The 22,405-nt window shown below is 33.2% G+C and overlaps 2 protein-coding genes across 2 annotated transcripts; both read left to right on the top strand.

Moving 5' to 3' along the window:
* The first annotated feature begins 15,095 nt into the window (after window positions 1-15,095).
* On the top strand, window positions 15,096-16,600 carry LOC119633307 (adult cuticle protein 1). The gene is made up of 2 exons (XM_038026799.1): window positions 15,096-15,220; window positions 15,912-16,600. The coding sequence occupies exons 1-2, from the start codon at window positions 15,215-15,217 to the stop codon at window positions 16,269-16,271; spliced, it is 366 nt and encodes a 121-aa protein (XP_037882727.1). The 5' UTR covers window positions 15,096-15,214; the 3' UTR covers window positions 16,272-16,600.
* A 3,276-nt stretch (window positions 16,601-19,876) lies between these two features.
* Window positions 19,877-20,580, top strand: LOC119633309 (adult cuticle protein 1-like). Its single transcript, XM_038026800.1, has 2 exons — window positions 19,877-19,982; window positions 20,043-20,580. Exons 1-2 carry the CDS (start codon window positions 19,977-19,979, stop codon window positions 20,391-20,393), a joined length of 357 nt encoding a protein of 118 aa, XP_037882728.1. The 5' UTR covers window positions 19,877-19,976; the 3' UTR covers window positions 20,394-20,580.
* Window positions 20,581-22,405: the final 1,825 nt, after the last annotated feature.

Here is a 22,405-nt window from a genome sequence, read left to right as displayed (position 1 = left end):
TAGACATGTTTCCTAAAAACCTTCCCTTAATTAATGAAAGCTCTTACTTCACTTGCCCCGTAACCGGGAAAAAGAAAGACTTACATCTCACGCCTTGATCGACGACAAACAACAGAAAACAAGAGCAAGGTGCTTAAGGAGTTTAAGCTGATGAAGGAGTACGAGCTATGAACAAAGAAAAAAATTATTAAATTTTTTCTTTGCCGGCTTTATGAAAACGTGCAAGTAGCGGGAAAGATTCGGTCCAACCTGTATATAAACTTTATCTTGTTTAGTTGTGGCCCTGTGTCCGTTTCAAATAACTATAATGTAATGTATTGAACACATTTTTCAAGACTAATAGCAAATATTTGTAATTCTTTTGTCGGGTTAACTTAATCGACCGCACCTTAAAATCAAGCGTATAAACAAAGCAACGTACTTGCCTTATAATTCTTGATTTCTTTCAAGGGTAACTCCCTTTTGCAAAAAAAAAAAAAAAAAAAAAAAAAAAAAAAAATACATAAATTTATTAAATTTATACTTTTACTAACCTGCGGCTATATATATATATATATATATATGTATAATATATACCCATAAACATTTAACATTTCCTGTGTAAATAAATAGCTTAACAAAACAATAAAGTAAAATAAAATGAAACATAAATAAATAAATGACCATGATCTTGTATTTCAACATGTTTTTGGTTCTCACAAGTGCTCGATTTCATTAACTCATATTAGATCGCATACCACGTAGAGCTTATGACACTGATCGCATTGATTACCGTTTTCGTCGTGCTGGAAGGCGTCACCCAAACATATTTGCCATACTCGGTGCATAACGTTTTTTTGCATGTTTAGCATGCTTAAATGACCATTTGCTGCTTGTAAGAGTAATGCGACACACTCTCGCTTACCAATCTAACACATATGCATACATAATGTAAATTAGATTAGACTTAAATGATTATTATTGTTATCATTAAAAAAAATTATATATATATATGTGCTTGCTAATGATGATGGAAGTTTTGCGGTATGGTTGCAATGTAAACAACTTGTAAATAATTTTGAATGTAGTTCGAGCTTTTTTTTTCTTTTTCTTTTCATTTTCTATTCATTTTCATGCTTACGTTCTTATCGTGTTATTATTGAATATTAGTAGCTCTCCGCAATGGGGTTAAGCATTTTCATGTGTTTGCCCATTCAAAACACAAAAAACTTGTTTGACGTAATTAAAATACAAAGTAAGCAAAATTAACATACAAAAGAATACTCAATAGAATAAAATCAGTTATGATATTCATCAATGTCATCAATATAGTTGTAAAAAACACTTTGCCCTTATGCTTCCCGTGCATACTTTTTTTTTTTGCTCTAATTCTGTTTTAGAGAACATATGCAACCAGACTCTATTAAAAATTTAAGTGTCTATCAATACATTTAGCAAACTCTGCCAGACAACATGCATTGCCACAACATGCTAAAACCCTTATGTATTGCTATCTTGCAATCGCTTTTCTATCTAAACTGGAATACTGAGAATACCTTTGAAATACTTTTGAAAATTAAATGGAATGCGAAAGACATTCCGAAAATATTGATTTAAAAACAAGTAAAAATACCGTATCGGTCTGAAGCCCATTATTAAATACCTCATATCATTCTGCAGTTATTCACACCACGTCTGTGGACCAAGTATCGTCAAAAATTTTCAAAATTTAGGCCTGTAGATTGAACGCAAGGAAATTAGCCGGACAGACAAACTTTGCAAAATATATTCTTGGAAACTTTATATCGCTGGTTCAAATCCCAATAATACCTTACTGCTCAAGCGGCAAACACATCATACTTACCGATAGGGCACACACTTACTTCTTCTTCCTGATTGCTTTTTGATCGTCACATCTGTAGGATACAAGATCCCCTGAGTGATGGATCATATTAGTAGAAGAAAAAGAAGTAAAGTATTTCCTTGTAACACAAGTGGGTACAACATAAGAATCGAGACAGTTTTAATCTTGCTTTTTTCCAAGAAATCTCTCAAAATGTGGGTATAAAATCAATTAAGCTTAAGAAAATCAAGCGCATATGATTAGAGGAGTTTACTTAAAGCTACAGTTGAAAATTTAAAATTGAAAATCCGGAAAGCACGGTAATCTCGAAAATCATAGTATGGAATAAAACGAAACAACTTTTTCAAGTAATAACACTTCCACGCAACAATATTACTCAAAAATTCCTCGACTTTTAAAAAATTCCCTTAGACGTTATTTTTGAACACTTAAGAGATAGGTTAGTTAACAGCATAACAACAGAATTTCTTAAAACAATATTAACCGTTACTCTAGAAAAGAAAAAAAATTATATTAGACTTTGTACAAATATTCGTATATAACTTAAATATGAATAATTTTATGAACTTGAGATAGACCTACTTTCTATTATACCAATCGATTCAGATTCATTTTCTCAGTCTAGCCGGCCTTGTTTCCTTATGATCGACTTGCAAGCCGCAATTTTTGACATATTTAGATGAAATTTGGTGCACTGATGTGCTTTGGTCCAAGGACGAGCGCTATTGACTTTGGTTCGGATTGGACCATTTTTTCGACCACTTCAATATATTAATAACTGTAGGGTGGCGTACGACCTGTCCTGTTATATTGTTTTTCTTTGTTTTAAGAACAGTTGGAAGTTGTTTTCCAACTTAAAATGCCGAAGCAATATCGTTCTTTCGAAACGGTATAGCCATGTTACTAATACAATGCGGAAAAGTTGTAGAAAATGACGGAAAATATTGTTAAAAAATGCTCTTTTTGTACTTCTTGACAAGGATTGTGTCGCTAGATCGTGAACCTCGTAGATTTTATTTATTATTTTAAGAGGCAGGGTTTAAAATGTATTTTTACGACATTCCTAACTTAAATTTTCTTTTCCACTGACTTCCGAGTGACGCGACTATTCTGCTTATATGCCCTCTTACAAGCGTCGCGAAATTTATAAACCGTCAGTCCGTATTTTCCGTTCAGTGTCTGTCAATCGTTGTCAATTCCCTTCGTCAGCCGCCATGGTTGTGAATTTGTTTTTTTCCTTTCTTTAATTTTGTTTCTGTGAAACCCAATTAATTTTCATGAAACTCGAATCATGAAAAATGGCATTTTCGTAACAATATTTTGATTAATATGCTCTGTACCAATTTTTTCCAATGGAAAAATGATCTGAATACAGGCCAGTATCTGCTATGTATGTAGATTCTATTATGTATATGTGGAACGGAGACTGCCAAATGTATACTTGACAGCTTTATATAGATGAAGAGCAAAGGAAAGAGAATTAGAGCAGCACGTTATGTAGTCAAGAGTAGTGAAAATTGGTCGTCCGAAAACTAAGACATACGTTCTTATATGAAGTTATTGTCGAAAGGACATAAGTTATGAATTTTCTATTAATCAAACTTTGAATTAATTCTAACACGCATAAAACTGATTAAATTGATAGAATATGATCGTGTAGCAGATGTGCATATACGCTTAAGAGTGGGAATGCCTCCTGTTAATAATAGGAAATCCTTCTACGCATTTGTTTGCCTGGCCGACCAGAGGATGGTTTAACACATACATTTGTCTATCTGTCGTTCTATATGTATTTAACTTAAAGACGCAGACATGTCAGAAAACAGTTTTGTTTCACTTATATAACAGCTAAAAGGTCTACTGTTGCCTCATAACTGTTCCTGTCTACAGTCTACGATTCGCTTAGACTATTTTACATAATTATCTACAATTTCGATGCGAAAGCGTGTAGAAAATCTTTTCGTTTATTGGACTAATTGCAGATTGTCGTGCAGTAAAAATGAAAGTAAACAATCAATAGATTAATTACGTCTACGGTGAATATCATTTCTTTCTTGTAGTTAAATAAATACAAATTATCGCTACAGTCGTTCGAGTTGATATCAATAATATTTATATATTAATAACTTTATAACTCGTTATTAATTGCTGGTTTTTAAACGGATATGCATTTAAATATTTAATGCGAGTGCAAATGGCAATCATTTATAATCAGCGATATTCGATTATATTGTAAGTATAGGCGGCTAATTTGAAACGTCAGAATTAACAAGTTCACTCTTTTGTGTTCGAACACCAAACGGACTTTTAATAGTCATCAGAATAATGCATATTTTTCAATAACACATTTGGTTATGCTTGCGTTTCATTAATGGCGGTCGTTATAGATGTTCAGCTCTGAGTTTAAAAACGGTAAATAAAAATTTTTATATACGGGATATTAAAGCCGCCTTCACTTTTTCATTTTTCATATCTGACTCTTTGCCATATCGCTTTGTCGCTGCGGTGCTTATAGCCACATCATAATTTCAACTCATTGTATTTGCATATTTCTTTCTAATATATGTATTATTACATTGCATACAGCCAGGGACATATAAACAGCGTCTACTTCACCATGGGAATAAAAACCAAGCTTTATAAAGATATTTTTAAACCAAAGAGTTCACAAAATCTGCTTTACTTTAAATATACATTTTAAGTTGCCAAAAAAAAAAAATAAAGTCACCCACATAAAGTATCGAATATTATTATTATTATTATTATTATTAGGTTGAGTTTTATTAAAGTATATCAAGCAATTTTTTTTTTAATATCGGGGAATTTTTTTGCTGCATCTATGTCCAATGCATTTTCTAACGATGAATATTTTTTTGATAGCTTCAACTATTTACATTTTATTTGAAAGTAAAAGCAAACTTATTTACATTCTCTTATAAATGCTTAAAATATCTATATGTTCTTATGACGAGTAGTGTGCTGCAGACACATGCGAGTGTCTATGCATATGCAAATAAATACATACGCACTTATATTTGTCAAAAAAGTACACGAAATAAAATATTTAATAATTCTGTTTCGATCCTAGTACAGAACGCAAGTTGTTGATGAGGGTAAAGGGCTGTAATTCAGTACAAAAATGAGTCGAGCTCTGCGCCTTCTGTGTACTACTTCATTTAAAACAGCGGTTTTTCTTAATTAAGTTTGTTTTTTCTCTATACGATTTTACGGTTTGACCATAAAGATGAACAATCTTGCTTCGAAAAAACTCAATTCAACCGAAATTTGTTCTTATACAGCTAGTCATTTAAGGAATATGGAACTGTGGTATGATTTCTTTAATTTAAGAAACGAAGATGTAAAAACACGTGTGCCTCGGCCCACCATTAAACAGCCCACACCATCCCATAAGTATGCATATAACGACTTTTCAAAATAGCGGGCGAAAAAGTGGTCCGATCCGAAACGTTTTCAACAAGACTTCCAGCCATGGACCTCAAAACATTATCAAAATATTCCAAAATTTTCAGCTTGTGCGTTGAACACAAGAAAAGACAAGGTCAGGCTTAGAACCACGTACTGAATCCATCGGTATTATAAATGGTGGGTCAACCTTAAGTCTTTCTGAGTGTTCCACACATACGCACAAACTTAACCTACTCTTGTCCCATAATTAAGATATAAATAAATGCCCTCTATAGAGGGTTAAGATATTTGGAAAATCGCGATTAAAATCAACAACGCAAGGGAGAAGAATATATATAGATGTACAGTTTCACACCGATTAGAAAATTTTTTTGAATCGTGTGGAGTAATTGAAGGCATAACTACACACAGGCCTATCTCAACTTTACTCAAACAAAACAAAAGCGAAGGAAAAATGTTTTTTATGGCTACTGCCCTTCAGCTATATATTTATTCTTCGTTCTTATCAAACTTCGACTAACAGTCAAGCATCCTAGAAATAGTGTTTCGTCAGACTTGCCCTAAACGTTAAGTTAACCATTTTCAGAAAACGATTTGAATGAAACAAATGACGGCCAGCAGTAAGAAATCCAAAACAATCTGTGGAATACTTTTCTAATTTCTCTCCGTGCTGTCGTTTTCGGCCATTCCGGGTTCTTATTGGGCAGAGTGTGTGATAACTTTCGCATATGTATGCTTATGAAGTAATTGAATGCAACTTTAATCCCGTTTATAAATTGTGAGATTTTTAAAGTTATTTTTAACTTTGATTCAACTTTAATTCCAACAATCAAGGTGATCATCTAACGCCCTGGTTACCTTAAGATTATCTCAAAATTAATAATTATTATTGCACTATTGTTGCTATGTATTTGATAAATGTGTTGTTGTTACGTATGCATACAAACTAGATTAATGCACCACACACTTACATATGGCTGTATATATGTATTCATTAAGCATGGAAGAGAATAAGTAATAAGTAGACTGCTTGTATCAGTAATGTATCAGTAAAAGAGCAGCTTGGGGATTCGTGTATTGACACATACATAGACACTTGATTATGCAATATTTAGTTAACTTAATTTAAGCGAAAAATCAAATGTATGCGTTAAGCTCGTTAACGCCCTACGGTTATCTTGTAATGCCTCAAAGAAAATTTATATGTACTGCGAGCAATATATTAACATGTACGACTACTAAGAGTGACTAGACTTTGTAATCATCGGCATATGTGAAAAAATTTAAAAGAATTTCTTTCTCCTTTGATTTTTTGCATACTTTGTTTATTTCACTTGAGCTTAAGGGATTTAAGAAAAGTAAAGAAAAAAATTATAAATATTTATACATTTTTTTTTATAATAATTATTTATACAAGCAGTTGTCAAGTGTTTGTCAACACTATTGATCTAAATTACACCGAGTTACGAGTTAATTAAATTAAAAGCGGATTATATTTTGGTTTCATTGAAGGCGTTTGCAACAATAAATTTAATTTTTTTTAATAACTAACTACACATACGTATGGTAAATTTCTGCATTTATTTCTAATTTCAATTAACAAATTTAATGAAAACGTTACAATACCGCCAACATTCTCGAGCAGCATTAAGCACGCGGTTGTTTATATTAACCAATTAAGTGCAACATACGATTGTTATTGATTCTGTGGCTTAATGTGTTTATAAGAAACGCTGTTTTATATATACATATAAAGCGACTGAGCTTATTGTTTTAAAACCTAAGTGGTAAACACACACACACACACATATATATAGACCTTTGTTTGGCCCGCGCCACCAACATGAAAATGAAACGATTACACGTGCAATCGAAAAAGAGCGGGTCACTAATTTTGCCATGGCTATAGTAATGTAGTAAAGACTTCGTAACATGTTCTCAATATGGATAAGAACAAGCCTTTACGAAGGTTTAATTACGTCTGACGCTGCATACACTTTTCGTTCTCTAGAGTATCCAGCGCGGTAAAAATTTGAATTGAAACTTAATTGAAACCCATAAGATAAGAAAAAGAAACATCTCCTGACATCTCCACAACCATACACATGAAAACTAAGCATAATTTGTAAAAAAAAAAAGCTAAACAATTAATACACAGATTGTCTATGGTCAAGTAATTTGGGACAGCCTATGAAAATTTCTTATGATATTGTTGCCTTAAGCCTAAGCCATTTTCGCTCTGACTGCATAGACTTGTTTTAAATTCCCTCAACCTAAGCAGAATTGCAGTGTTTCCGTTTGTTCAAGTATAAACCTGTTCGCTAGAAACAGTATTTTTTCGAACTCTGCCATATTAAGTGATAAAATTAAAACTCTATGGCTCTAAATTTCTGTCCAAGATTTTCCTGATTTTTTATTCTGGAATTTGAACAGTTTGCTTATTATTTCCACAATTAACTGACAGGATGGCCAATTAAAAAACGTTGAAAAGTCATTACGTAGAGGGATAACGGCATGAGAGGAATTTTTAACAATACACACACATACATGGAAAATTACGGTTAAAGATCCATAAAAGCTAAGAAGCACAAAATGCCAATAAACTATACTTAATAATTCTAGAGGAAAGAAAAATATATGGTAGGAGCGTCAACAATGTAAGTCAATGCTAAATCACAGAGACCAGAGTTTTCTTCAAACTAGCTCTTCTTCATGCAAAAATAAAATAAAATAATGAAGGGATGGGTATCCAAGATTCTCCTCAAAGTCAATAGAATTGTTTTTTTAAGTTTTTCCCAGAGATAATATTGAAATAAGCAAAAAAATTAAGAATTTTATGGCTTATAATTGAGTTTATGCTTTGTTATCACTGGCACTGGTGAAGTGATCTTATTTGGCATAGAAATCTATTGTTTTACTAAACTTAACTTACTTAGAAGGCCAACGCCTACGATAGGAATTCTATATTATTTGAAAACACTTATAAGTAATTTTGAAACGTTAGATAGAAAGAGAATTTGTTACTTGAAATTGCTTCCTGCTGGGAATCCTTTTTGACTGCGCGGAGACCCATCGTAATGTAAATTTAAGCTTAAACATAAAATGACAAAAAAGAATGTTCGCAAATGTAGTAAGAAATAATCAAAGAAATTAAGTTCAATGACTAATCCTGGTCAGATTAGGGTTAAACTCTAGTTTCTATAAAAAAGTTGCTTGTGAGTGTTGTGAATGGTTTCCTCCGAATAATGCTATCCCTGCTATTCACAATGCAGAGGTACGAAAATAATCTAAGAGAAATTGCGAAAACGCCTGGAATCGAAAAAAAAGCATTTTATGTAACAAACAGCTCAATAGAACATGAGAAATGTTGCCGCGACCAAAATGCCACCTGGTATGTAACTAGTGGCTTTAGTAGTTCGTAAGGGTTTCTTTGCTTGCTTTAATTTTAAAACAATGCTTTTTATTTTATTTTGTTGCAACAAATTGCAAAATTCACAATGTGAATGAAGTAATATGCGGTGGACGTAAGCTGAGTCGCTGCATCAGCCTTACGTCTTTCCAGTCAAATGCTTCGCTTTCAACTGCGAGTTTATTATAAACATTACAAGACATTGTTAGACAATTTCCAACGCGATCTTATTTCGATGCTCATAATATCAACGTGAACTTTTAGGTAACATTACCTGATGAACAAAATTGTGCTATAACGGAGTACTAATCCGTTAAGTTTCCTTTTTTTTTTATCAAGAGAATCATTAAAATCGAAATTATGGTCGATAGTGTTATTAGTTAATTTTCTCAAATTATTAAATTTATTCTGATAATTTAAGTCACTCCCCTAAATGATTACAAAATGTTGGCGGTCAAATCTGGTTTTATGTATATAAATAAATATTCACAATTATTATTTCATATTAATTTTACTTACCCAACATAGGTGGCACATTAAATTTGTCTAATTTATGTAACCTAACAGAGTTAACAAAGTTAGTTTAATAATTAAATTTTTTTTCAAATTTGCTTTACATAATTAATTGATTGCCCTTTTTTTCACGCTTACTTAGAGAGCTTTATTTAAATGTAAAGTACTGGAAGAAGAGCCTTTTAAACAAAAAGAAAATCTTTCCCAAATTTTTATTTTGGTCGGATCGGAATTCAAAGATTCGCCTTAAACTAAATAAAGTATTTTTCTCAGTTTTTTTATATTTTTTTATTACGTATTGCATACAACTCAGTAATGATAAGGATAACATTTTTGTGGTTAATCGTAATAAATGTCGAAAATTCCGCAATAATCGATAACATGTAAGACAACAAAAAAAAAAAGAACAAAAGAATGAAAACAAATGTATATAAGAAGTAAAGAACAGAATGTACAAAGGAGGTCACAAACCGACGGATTAGGAGCGGGTGTGTAGATATATAGGGTGAGGCACCAAGAAAGACCGTCCATATGAATAACCTATCAGGCATGCACGGTCGTTCGTACAGCAGATGGAAGGACAGATAATGGATAGGTAAATTGAGGCAGCAACTTAACTCAAAAACATAGAAGGAGACAGTGAAAGTTGGACGTACGGACGTATACACTTAGGTACAGACGGACGTAGAGGAAGATATGAGGAAGTTTGGCCGAAATATCGTAGTAACTATGACTTGATATTTGTTTCTTTAATAAAGTCTTCGACTACTCGACGCTTCGTTTCAAAGAATACAATTTCATCAGTAGACTATACTTCAGTAGTGAAACCGCATATTATAAAACATTTATGTTCACATAACTAATTTAGATATATTTTGCATGATAAATAAATAAAATGTAAATAAATTTTATGCTTTAGGGATTTTGTTTTTTCTTTTCAAGAAAACGCAGAAAATATTTGTTGCCGGTAAACCAAATGGCATTTAAATGAATAAAATTTGGTGGAGAATTAATTTTTTTCTCAATTTGTGAGATCAATCTTAAATTAGTGGAGTATTTTAAAGGGCAACGAACAAGTGAACTGTTTTCATTTTTCTTTGGCAACTTGGTGTAAGCGGCTCAAGCTTCTCAAACATATATATTCTTTGTTAAATTATAACATAGGCGTTGTTAATCTTTCAGTTCATTAAAGCCACAATATTATAATTTTTGGCGTAGACTAAACTGACCATAAAATATCACAGTATACGGTATAACAATTGCAAATCACATACGCCCTCTTCATAAATATTTACGAAAACTATAACCTTAAAGGAGGGTGTAACGGTGCTCCGTTTTTTTCATTGTTTTTTTTTTCTTGTATATATAAAATTCAACTTTGGCTTTTCAAACAGTTGTTAATGTCCATATCGTATAAATACAAAGGTGAGAAACTATTTTGTGTATATGAATGAATAATGAAATAATGTCTTTGGTGTCAGGAAAGATTCCGCTAAATAAATATATAAATCTATAGATCTTGAACATTCATTCATCTATCTGCGATTTAAACGATTAAGCAAACTGTTAATCTTTATGAAAGCATAATAAACAAAAAAGAAGTAAGAAAATTATGTTCGGTTATGACCGAATCTTTTATGCTCATCAATGTTGTCCTGGAAAAGACTAAAAAGAAGAGAAAAACTGAATTTTCTTTCTCGGTTGAGTGAGCTTGTGGCTTGTACAAGTTCTGCGCGATCACCCATACAAATTAATTGGAAATTTTTATCGTTGTATGTGTTCTGATGCATAAGTAAGGAGCAAAAAACCAACTTTTTTTAATTTTTGCAAGCAGAGAAGAGCAATGTGGTCGTGTCCTTAGACGCTGCTGCATTTTTGGAACCAGCAGAATGTCCATCATCGATTAATCGATTTGGAATTTGAGGCCAGTCAAAAGTACACACATTTTATAGCGTCTCTGAGGCTTTTCTCTGCGACGGGTATAGAAAAAGTAGTTCCAAAACGTTTTGGTGTCTTACATATACTGACAGGACAGTAGTTTCAGAAAAGTACCGCACGTTATTCATTGCGTTAATAGAGCAGACGTAACAGGACAAAGGAAAATATTTGATTGGTAAATAACATAAACATGCATCCAGTTATTCCCGATGTAAACAGAAAGAAGGGAAAAGTATTTTCGAAATGAATGTTCAAGGAAACGATTTTCAAGAATATGAAATTCCTTCAAAGGCGAAATGAAAGCAAATACATATTGATGATGCCTGCCAAAATCGTAAAGTAAAGCCGTAGGACCCTCAACAAGTAAAAAGGTGAAGAAAAATATCATAACTAACAACAGTATTCACGCGGGCATCATAAGTCACAAGTCACTCATTTGTGTGTGGCTTCCTTACGACTATTCCTTCGGAATACCAAAACTGATACAAAAGCATAATACCTAGAATAAGAACACATACTGCCTTCTTTTATGATTATTGGCCGATCGCCAGGCCAAATGTACCCTTAAAAGCGATATTGATAACTCGTTTTCAAAAGAATACTCGTTAAAGACGAAAGTAGTAGAACCGTGAAGTGTTGGAATGAGGTAAATACAAATCAGTTTTTCCTTTTCTAAGGAGATTGATAGATAGATAAAACCACTAGCAAACGATATGAAGTAAATCTCAAAAAATATTCGGATAAGAACCAAAAATCGTGAAAATGAAAAGACCGTAATAAGACAATTAGCTCAGTATTTTTGAGCCGAGCAAATGCTATGAAAATATCGGGTTAGTGTATTATTGCAGTTGCGAAGCAATCACGAGATTAAAATAAGATCACGGAAGAAATTTTAACGATAACCAGACCCTTTAGTGTATGCTGTTATGTCAAATATACCTCCGTGTGGTCAAGTCAATAAGTCAACCTGTACGACTTTCATTAAGAGATTTTAAGTATTTTTCGAAATATTTGTTTAATCTCACAGGCTAATATTTGCTAGGGATTGCTACTTGCTTAGTCGAACCGCAATTGCAATTTTCTTACACGAACGGCTAAGCAAATGTACGCTAATTCTCAGTCTTTTATGTAAATTTTTTCTTTTCAATACAGCAGATGGACAGAACGGTGCATCGTTTCATGGATATACATTTATCAAGGGATCTCTAATATGTTGTTCTGAATATTGTAAGCGAAAGAATCTATCTGATAGCCCTCTATCCTTCGATGGGTAAATGCAAAAGAGGAAGGAAATGGCAAACATTAGTTTATTTCTATCGCTTTCTATATATAATTCTAACAAGAAATCTGTTAAAAACAATATAGAAGTGATGCAAAGCAAGCATTTCTAACTTGGCCTCTTTGCAGCAGAACCTACGCTTTAGTGCTGAAACTCTTATTTTATTCAACACAAAACCTTTCTTAACAATAATTTTAGGAAAAAAGCAGACATTTTTTAATGAATAAATTACTATTATAAGCATTGACGATTTTCCTTTTTTCGTCCAAACAATATTTCAGTAAAGGAAAACTTTTTCTCACTTCTTCCAGTTTTCTTTCCACGAGTTTCTTCGGACTTTACACAAGTTGTCTCTCTTCTCCCTTTTTGTGTACTATTGACGTAAGTGTTTTTGTCTATAAAACGAAAATTTGAAATCATATAAAAATTCTGAATAAGGAATTTGGTTGTAAAGCTTCGGACATAAGCAAAATATAAATATTTTTTTTTTTTTTGCAAAATTCAACCTCATTGATGAGCTTAATCTCTTTCACGTATAATGCAAGCAGTACAGAATCCGTAGGCTTTTTGTGAAGCGATTTGTGAAGACCCTATGCCCGCAATGACCTCATCATTTCGTCGAAAAGCGTTTCCTTGTAGTGTCGCTTCGAAGATTTTATCAGCAAGTAATTGTTGCTGTGGCTTAGGTCAGGAGAAGTGCTTGGGAGCAGTTTTACATTGTAGCCTTCGCCATGCGATTCGATGTTATTGTTACACTTGAAGTAAACGCAGCACCCAGCGTGCGCCCAGCGCTCTCAGACCTAACTCAAATTTTTCAGACATATTCATAACCTTTGGTGTCTCCCTCGAACATTAAGTGGAATTTGTAATTTTCGACGATCGTCTAGCAGCGTTAGGTTGAACTTGAGCCATGATTTTTGTAAGTAATTACGCGATATGGAAATTGTAGGCACAAATAGTGTTCGGAGCATTATATAGACAACAACAACGCTATGGTCTAGTGCTATTGTTTTTCTTAAAATAGGAGGAAAAAACCTCCTGTGGCTTTGCTTTTAAATGTTCACTCGATCCATTACCACTAACACTACGAACCATCACCTCTTAATGGTGACTATAATGCAAAAATCAATGCAAGAAAAATCGTATCAAAATTTCATATAAATGAAAATTCGCATCATCCAGAAATTACTTCGCTTTTCTTCGGAACGAAGAGGATGGCATTTAGCGGCGTGGCAACAATCAAACGACCCAAACATGTATACCTATGAAATCAGATTTCATAATTTCTTAACACTGTGACGAAATATTTACAATGTAAAATAACTGCATGAGAAAACTTATTGAGCTTTTGAAAAATGTAGCATTATTTCACGATCACGCAGTGATTAATTACTACCCTAAAGCATGCACCGATTGGTTTGTAAAGAAGGTGTCATTAACGAGTCTAATAAGTAGGTTTAACACTAGTTTAACACGCTTTTATTTAGATTACTGGAGTTTGTATGACCTTAAGGTCGTACAAGCTTTTTTTTTCTTTATGTATATCTTGTCAATAACATAGAACATCTAAACCACCTTGAAGTTCCTTCAACGCCATGCAGTTTACTAATGCAATGCAAATAAATATGTTATAAATATGCCATGTGGTAAACGTCATATGCAGACATATGGGTTGTCATGTAGTCAATTGAAGAAAGAAAAAAAAAGAAAAAACAATGTCTTTAGTTTAATTGAAAGAACATTCAACTAAAAAAAAAAAAAAGAAAAAAAAAAAGTGTTTAAAGTGCAAATAAAGTTGAACTAATGAAATTTAACAAATCAGTAATTGAATTATTGAATGAAAATTACAACGATAAAGACCTTTTTTTTTTTTTTTTGCTTTTTTTTATTTATAGAATTTCAACAACGGTCGTCCAATTCAATATAACACAAACAGCATCTCGGGGGATCGTGTAAGCCAACGATTATGAATGAGAATTTTCTGTTTATTGTATCGAGTATATACTTGTGTGCAATGTAGAAATGCTAAACGCAGCCAACAACCAAGACCACAAACGACTACACCACTTATAACACACAAGCCCACACACATATTGTGTTAGAGATCACAAACACTGCTGTTAAGCATATAAGCGGGCGGTGGTTAGTATGATAGTTTTAGGATTTCACTATAATTCTTGTTTCCTATTGAAGGTGTAGCAGCGATTGACGGTGAAAGGTTATACACAAAAAGCAAACGTACGAAACAAGCAAGTGATATCACTTAATTCCGAACACTACTCCAACACTTGATATGGTGGTGCTGTGGCATGGTAAAGCAGACAACAAATTAAATTAATTTTATTTTTTTTTTCTTTTGGCTAAGAGTTTGTTGTTTGTTTCATATCGAAAGCAAAGTATAAAACCTAAAATGCTACATATAAATAAATTGTTTTATAATTTTTTTCTTTTTTTTTCACACACAAAAATTTATTTGTAATATTTACTTAGAATTAACATTGGCGTATATATAATAACATTACATCTATAATATGCATAAACAATTTGCTGTTTGTTTGGTTGATACTGAACTTCGGCTTTTATTATACTCAAAGTCTGTCTGTATGTCCGATTGTTGGTGTGGCCAATTAAGCGCCGCACAATATGATCAAAAACTGAGAGTTTGTGATTATAATTTTAGTATAAAAGTTGCCATAATTTCGTTAACCAAATCAGAATCAAGTTGAAAAGCGTTCATTAAACACCAACGATTTCAAATTTAATAAAAAATTCGAATCCTTCATCTGCTTACCCTAACATCATCAATATGAAGGTACGTTTAAAAGTTTGCTTTAAAAAAAAAGGATAAATTAATAAAAAAAAAAAAAAAAAATACAACTCAAAACCGTTTGAAAGGAGAAAAACTGATAGTCGAAGGCGTATAAAAAAACCTTAAATAGGTCTTAAATAAAACAAAGGAGATTTACAACTTTTGTACGAAAAAGCTTTACAAAGAAATAAAGAAAGATAGGTAAAAACACTAAAGCAAGGCATTAGATACCTTACACTACCCTACGGGTATCCGTGTACCGACCTTTTAAAGTGAGGTGTTACAAGGAAATTAATCGAAAAAGTGGTCCTGTCCGAATTGTTTCCAATAACGTTCCTGCTTGGGCTAAAACACATCAATGTATCAAAAGATGCAACCTGGAGATTGAATACAAGAAAAACCATACACACCCAGCGCCAATCAAGTTAAATCGATCCAAAAATTGATCCTCAAACACTTGGTATAATAAAGCGCGGACTTACCTAAAGTCAGATTGACATTTAATGATATTTCGTTAAGGATCTTAATGTTTTTTCACACTACTTAGACTAATATCTTATTTCTTTGCTTAATTATTGGAAAGGACTTTCTTTACAGTTGATGTTAGAAGGATAAGATCGAACGCTTACCTTAAACGATTTAATTGCCAAAATCAATCAAAAAGAAAACGTAATCCTTTATGTATATGTTTCAGTTTGCTTTTGCTATTGTCTTGTTGGCTCTTGCTGTTGGCGTGCAATCATCCGCATACGGACCTGCTTTAGCTTGGGGTGGTCACTGGGGTGCCGGTTGGGCTGGTCCATGGGCTGGAGCTTGGCATGGCGCTCCTGCTGCTGTCGACGTTAGCGTTGGTGCTCCCTGGGGATATGGTGCTCACGGCGCTTGGGGAGGTTATCCCGGTATTGCATTGAGTCAAGGTCCTGCCTATGCTGGTGCTCATGGTCACGGTGTTTATGTAGCCAAAACCCGTGGTGCTGTTCATACCGCCCCTCTTGCTGGTCATTTGAATTCTGCAACTGCTGTAAACGTAGCACCCGCACCTGGCACTCATTAAGTTGACTACGCTTTGCTGCTTCAACTACACTGTGATCATTGCTTCGGAAACAAGCGCGTAAAAACTGCACAATTCTTACAACTCACTTCTATTATCTATCTTTTTTTCCTTAAAAGGAGAGGTCCTTTTAAATACTGTCACTTTAGATTTTCTTTTTTATGGCACACACACTCATTTTATAAACATCTCAGTTTAGTCTTTGGCCAGGGTACCAATTAGAACAAGTGTCCTGTTTAGATATGAGATCCACCAACAAACATCACAAGAAGAGTATAAATTTTTTTTCTGCAACAACAACAACAACAACAACGACACCATCAACAATATCATTATAAACTTTCTAAACAAAGTCTTAGTTTATAACACTCTTTAACTGTAAATAAACAAATGCAATACAAATCGAAAGAAATCGAAAAAAAAGAACTAAAAAATTGTTATTTTTCTTCAATTTGATAGTAAACTATGCAAATTTCTCGATCTGACGGCGTCGATTAACTTCTCTATCAAAAGTCAATCGAGTTTTCCCGCAAAAGGTTAAAAAAAAGGATTTTTGTAAAAATTTTTTTAGATGACAACGATAATAGAAGCGCTTCAGCATACATAAAATCAATTATTAAAAAATAAAAATGACTTTTGAAAAATATCAAAAAATATTAGCATCTCGAATCTCTACGGAGCGTAATGTACTTGGTCCAAATTTGTATCAAGCGAAACCATTTAACACTCTATGTGTTCGCAATTAGCGGAGTACTGCGAGGATTTTACGCACATTGATTGTTGTGTGATGGCAAGAGTTTAAACTCAAACCTTCATTTTTCATGAATTTTCAACTTGAAAAAGACAAACTTTTTTTTATTCGCAAATAATATTTAACTTATCGACATTTCCCCTGTGCTCTCTTTGAGGCTGTTATTTTAAAGATATTGTTAAAAATTCAAGTGAAAAAAATTAAAACTCTTGGAGTTACGCAGCATAATATCTTCAAACATTGCGTCTCAGGAAGCATGTGCTTATAGTTTGAAATACCCATCATATTGCTATCCAAGTATGAGTGGAAAGTCACGAGTTTTTAAACCGTAATAAAAAAATTAAATTTAGAAACATGTACAGTGGCTTCCCTGTTTAAAGACTCCTTTCGGAAGACATTCATTTTGTCAAAACGTCTGCAGCGCCTGGAAGGAAGCTTCAGAGGCCCCACAAGATATATATATTTTTGACAGACTCAAATTTCAAATCGATTTAGACATGCCCGTCTGTCCGTCTGAACCTCTGTTTTGTAAAAGGAGTCTAAAAATGATTTTATTCTGATTACTCTTAGCAAATAAATCTACAAAAACTTGAACATGTATTCTATGCGAGATATTGCAGTGCTTGTATGAAAATTGGAAGAGTTGACCTCGCTCATTCAATATTATAGTATATAACCATTTAATTTCTTTTCATTACCTATATAACGTGTAGAAGCAAGAGTCAAAGTCCCATAAAGTATACAAATTCTTGCACAGTTTCAAATTTCGAATGTCCCTAAGCATGTCCGTCTGTTCGTCTGATCATCTGTCCATCTGTTAGCCAGTGCCCCATGTTCTTCTGGTTCGCAAAAAAAAGATATCGCCTACGATATTGGAGAAAAGGTCGAAAATCGCCCAAAGAGGTAAAAAAAACATGCTTCCAACACCTACTGTCTATACAACCAAAAGTGAGTAAACCTTTGTTCTCCATGTCTTTTGCAGGTTTCCCATAAACTAGAAGATATAGACGATATAATGTTCAACAAAACTATTCTACAAAAGTAGAAAAAAACAACCACGCCCACAAAATGTTATACAATATGTAAATTTATATTTTCCACTCTTTTTAAACTTTTACCGGATAACGGTGATAGGTAGGAAAGTATTGATCGCAATCGAATAAAATTTTCTAACTTGTTCGATGTTTGCGCTGTATGTTCACACCGATACGCTTTTTATTGGAGGTAAAACTTTTCTTAGCTGTAAAAATGTACCACAAACCCAGTTAGTACTTGAAAATAAGTTAAGTTAATACTTAATAATAATTAATAATAAATAATTAATTTGAGCGTCTTCATGCATTCTTTTCACTCTGGCGAAATTTCCCTTCACGAAAGTGAAAAAATGCCACGCTCTTTTCCTTTAATCTATTATTAAGTCCAAATTTAACACGAATGGCTGATATGTACTATAGATTATAATTTTTTGGTCATTGTGGGCATACATATGTGGGCAGAGAAATAGGTGCTTGTCGTTTTAGGTTAGTCAAATGTACTTTTCCCATATTGTGTGGGTTTTGTGAAGGCCATCTATTGTAAATGCTGTCGTATACGACTGAAAAATAGAACTAGCATCAATTTGTCTATCGAGGTTCCGATGTGATGAATATTTATACAAAGCTTCAAATAATTGTCTGATCTGTAATTTGCATTTACAGAAAACTGGGCCTGCAAAAACGGCTTGCATACTCACGTCTGAGACGTCGAGATTTCAGGGGAAAGAAAAGGGGAGCTTTTTAAAATAACTTAACTCTCTATTAACTATATTGCGAGTGCTTTGTCAAATGCTATAAATGAGCGTAAAGAAAGTTTATAATGAAATATTTCTAAGTTGGATGGGAAATGGTGGCAAAGTGAGTAGAAAAGAAGAGAGAGTCATAAAAGGTGAACGAAAGATTTTACAAGAAGATAAATTACTTGATCATGCAAGGAATAAGGCCCAGACGGCATTCAGTCACACGATATCAATCGTATTATAAATATTGCATACTTTAGCGCTAAGCCGGAACTTAACTGAAGATGTAGGCTCCCTCGGCAGTACTTGCAAAAATTCGCTAATTCGGTGCTCTCTGTTAATCTGAAACTACTTCCTAATATAGAACCACTGAGCGTGACGTTAATGGCCGTGATCGCCATTTCTGTATATAGACTTCAAAATTTTAAGGTTTTCAATTTTAGAAAACTTTAGACCCAGTAACGGTAACAAGAATTTATTCTAGCAATATTTAATTTGATTTGAAGTTAACAGGTGCACTTATTCTGCATAAGTCCATGGAATTTTTTTTGCATGATGTAATCTCCTTAAGCGAACTTATATGTACTTGTCTGTCATAAAAATATTAATTTGTGGGATTAAGGTTCATTTTTGACATGCATTGAATAAAATCAATAATTTTGAATCAAATCTGGCTTGCATAGCAATAAATTGCGGCGAGGGTGTGGGCTTAAAATGCATATTAGTGTAAGCAAATCTTTGGTTTTAAGCAAATCTTTGATTTTTTTTCATTTTAATCCGCGCGTACCACCCCGAGTTCTTGAAAGTAAAAGAAGAAATACGTAGAAAATAGAAAATAGTTATGCATCAATTAACGTCAGTTATGATATTTTAATAGTTCATATTAACGCGATTAGAAATATTTGTAGTACAACAATATTGAATATCTAACTTGTTGTTCTTGTTATTATTAGTGCTTGGTTTGGTAATTTGATTATAGGTTTGATATTTTTTCATTTTGGTTTCTTAGCATTTTTTTTTTTTTTTTTTTGTTTTTGCTCTTGTTATAATTGGTGTGCCACACCAATAATTTTTTGTATATAAGTTACTCTAATTTTGTTAACAAGATCAGAATCAAATCAAAAGGCGTTCATTGAACATTTCATACCAGTGCACCATAAAGCCAAGTTATTATCCTTCAACAATGAAAGTAATGTGTTATTAAACGTGCAAAATAAAATATTTTCAAATTATTTTCTCTGGGTTTCAGTCCATTTTCGCTATTGTAATTTTGGCTCTTGCCGCCAACGTACACTCTTCTTTTCTGACAGCTCAAGTAGCTCCCGGCGTCTCATATGTGACTCATGATGCAGCTTTTCCGTACGGCGGTGCTTGGCACGGTGCTTATGGAGCTGTCGATTTTAGTGCGGGTGCCCCTTGGGGATATGCTGGTCATGGCGCTTGGGGTGGTTATCCCGGCATTGGTTTAAGTCAAGGCCCTGGTTATGGTCATGGCGTTTACGTGGCTAAAACACGCGGTGCTGTTCATACTGCACCTTTGGCTGGCCATGTTAACTCAGCCACTTCGGTGAATGTAGCTCCCGCCCCAGGCACTCACTAGTTCTTCGATATTTTCGATAATGACAACATTCAATTTCCTTATAATGCATTAATAACTTTACTTTAAAGCATACTATTTTCCACCAACAGGTTTTACATGAAGCGTTCTCTTTTATGATATGGTAGTTTGGATAATAAAATAATACAAGATTTTCTTATGGAATAAAAGCCTGCATTATATTATCAAACTTTTGCTTGTATAATTTTCGGTTTCTCTAATAAACTTCAATAAATTTTATTGATAAATATAAAGTTTATGCAGTTGTACACAATATCAGCATGCACTATCTAGCCTCGTCTATTTTATCCTACATATTGCCGATTAGTACTTGCAATCAACCGCCAAGAAGTGTCTTTCTTGTCTTCTACGTCAAAATCGCATCTTATAAATTATTAAGACCAAAACTCATGTCTTTTATCTATCTATCTGGTAATCGACGACTTTCTGTCAACTAATCAAAAAGAGAACGCTTCTCGTACCCGAAATTCATTACCGAAACATATTTGAGAGTTAGAGAAAAGTTTTGTATGAATAGAGCAGCTCTCATATCGTGCGGAGTGATATTCTCTGGAAGATAAGTCATAATATTATTAGTTGCATATCGCCTTGTAAAGTTCCTCAAGTGATTTGACAATCTCAATATTCTTAAGACAAAGATTATCTTATCAAAATATTTCATTTGAATTTTCATTATTTTGTAAGCACTTTTATGAGGATTTAACAATCTTTCTTTACAGCAGTTTGCACAATTTCTGTTTTATTTTCTGCATTTAAAAGGATCGAAGCAATCAGATAGATGTGTAGACAGACTTGTTTATGTCAATTTACAATCTCAAGACGATGATCGCTACTTATTACGTGGTCTCATGAGAGTGGCTTAGCTTCAAATATGGTAAAGGCAAGAAGTGTAAGAGTTCTTCTGATGCGAAGCAATAATTCTATCGATCAAACTCAATTAGCAGCTAATTATAGTCTGCAAAACTGTAAAAAACACGAGGTGTGGTTTGGTTCTAATTAATATGTCAGTGAGATTTATTATTACCGATTACAACATATGTAAACAAATATCATAGCTGACATTACAGGTGTTACAGTTAGTTCTAGCCCAGTGTTAGTGCGAGTGTTTATAATATCCATTTTATCATTATCGCCCTACGAGAGGGAGAGTTAATAAAACAACTCATAAATATGTTAGCAAATGTGTGCAAGTGAAAAGGTAATGATGGAATGAATACGTTCTCGTAATGGTAACGAGATTTACTGCAGGTGCCAATCATTAATGTTAAATAATTAATATTAAATAATTTATCGCAGAAAATGATTTTTAATTGCACATATCCACATGAAAATCGTAATTAATTAAACCAAAGTTCATTAAAAGTCTTTACCAGAATTAAATGGATACCAAAACAGGCTTATCTTGTTGTTTAGATGGCGATCTGATAAAAAAAGCTCTTCTTCTTCTACATAAAATTCGGAAGTCAGTTATAGATGATTCATTGTGCTGAGTGAAAAATCTGATAGCATTTTATGAATTGTAGTCGATCGGAGAAAAGTAGTAAAATTAATAGTTAGGCCGAGTGGTCGAGTAGACAAAGAAACTCCTAACTAACAACCCATGGTCGTAAGGTCAAATCTCAGGGCTTTAAGACTTTAATGTTAGAATTTATTCCTCTATCTAATTAAGTAGCAATAACGATAATAGTAATAGTTGGCAAGTTTTTCATTACATGCATGTCTTTACATATAATTAATTTTATTGACATAGTACGACGTTTAACCATTAAAATGATAAATAATTGCTCACTAGTTTAGTACGACTTTTTAAAATATATTGCCTTGTAGTGCACAAGCATAGCAGACTTAGCACTTTGCACTCCTACCTCAAAAGTATCTCGACATTGTATTTCTCACGCCAACTCTCCAACACTTAAATTGACAGATTAGAATTTATCATATTCCACATCCACCTTTCTAGGAAATTTCGCAAATTTTGAAAGCAAAAAATAAAT

Source organism: Glossina fuscipes, unplaced genomic scaffold, assembly GCF_014805625.2.
Source record: "Glossina fuscipes isolate IAEA_lab_2018 unplaced genomic scaffold, Yale_Gfus_2 2, whole genome shotgun sequence".
Classification (NCBI taxonomy): Eukaryota; Metazoa; Arthropoda; class Insecta; order Diptera; family Glossinidae; genus Glossina; species Glossina fuscipes.
This window is presented reverse-complemented; position numbering and strand designations above follow the sequence as displayed.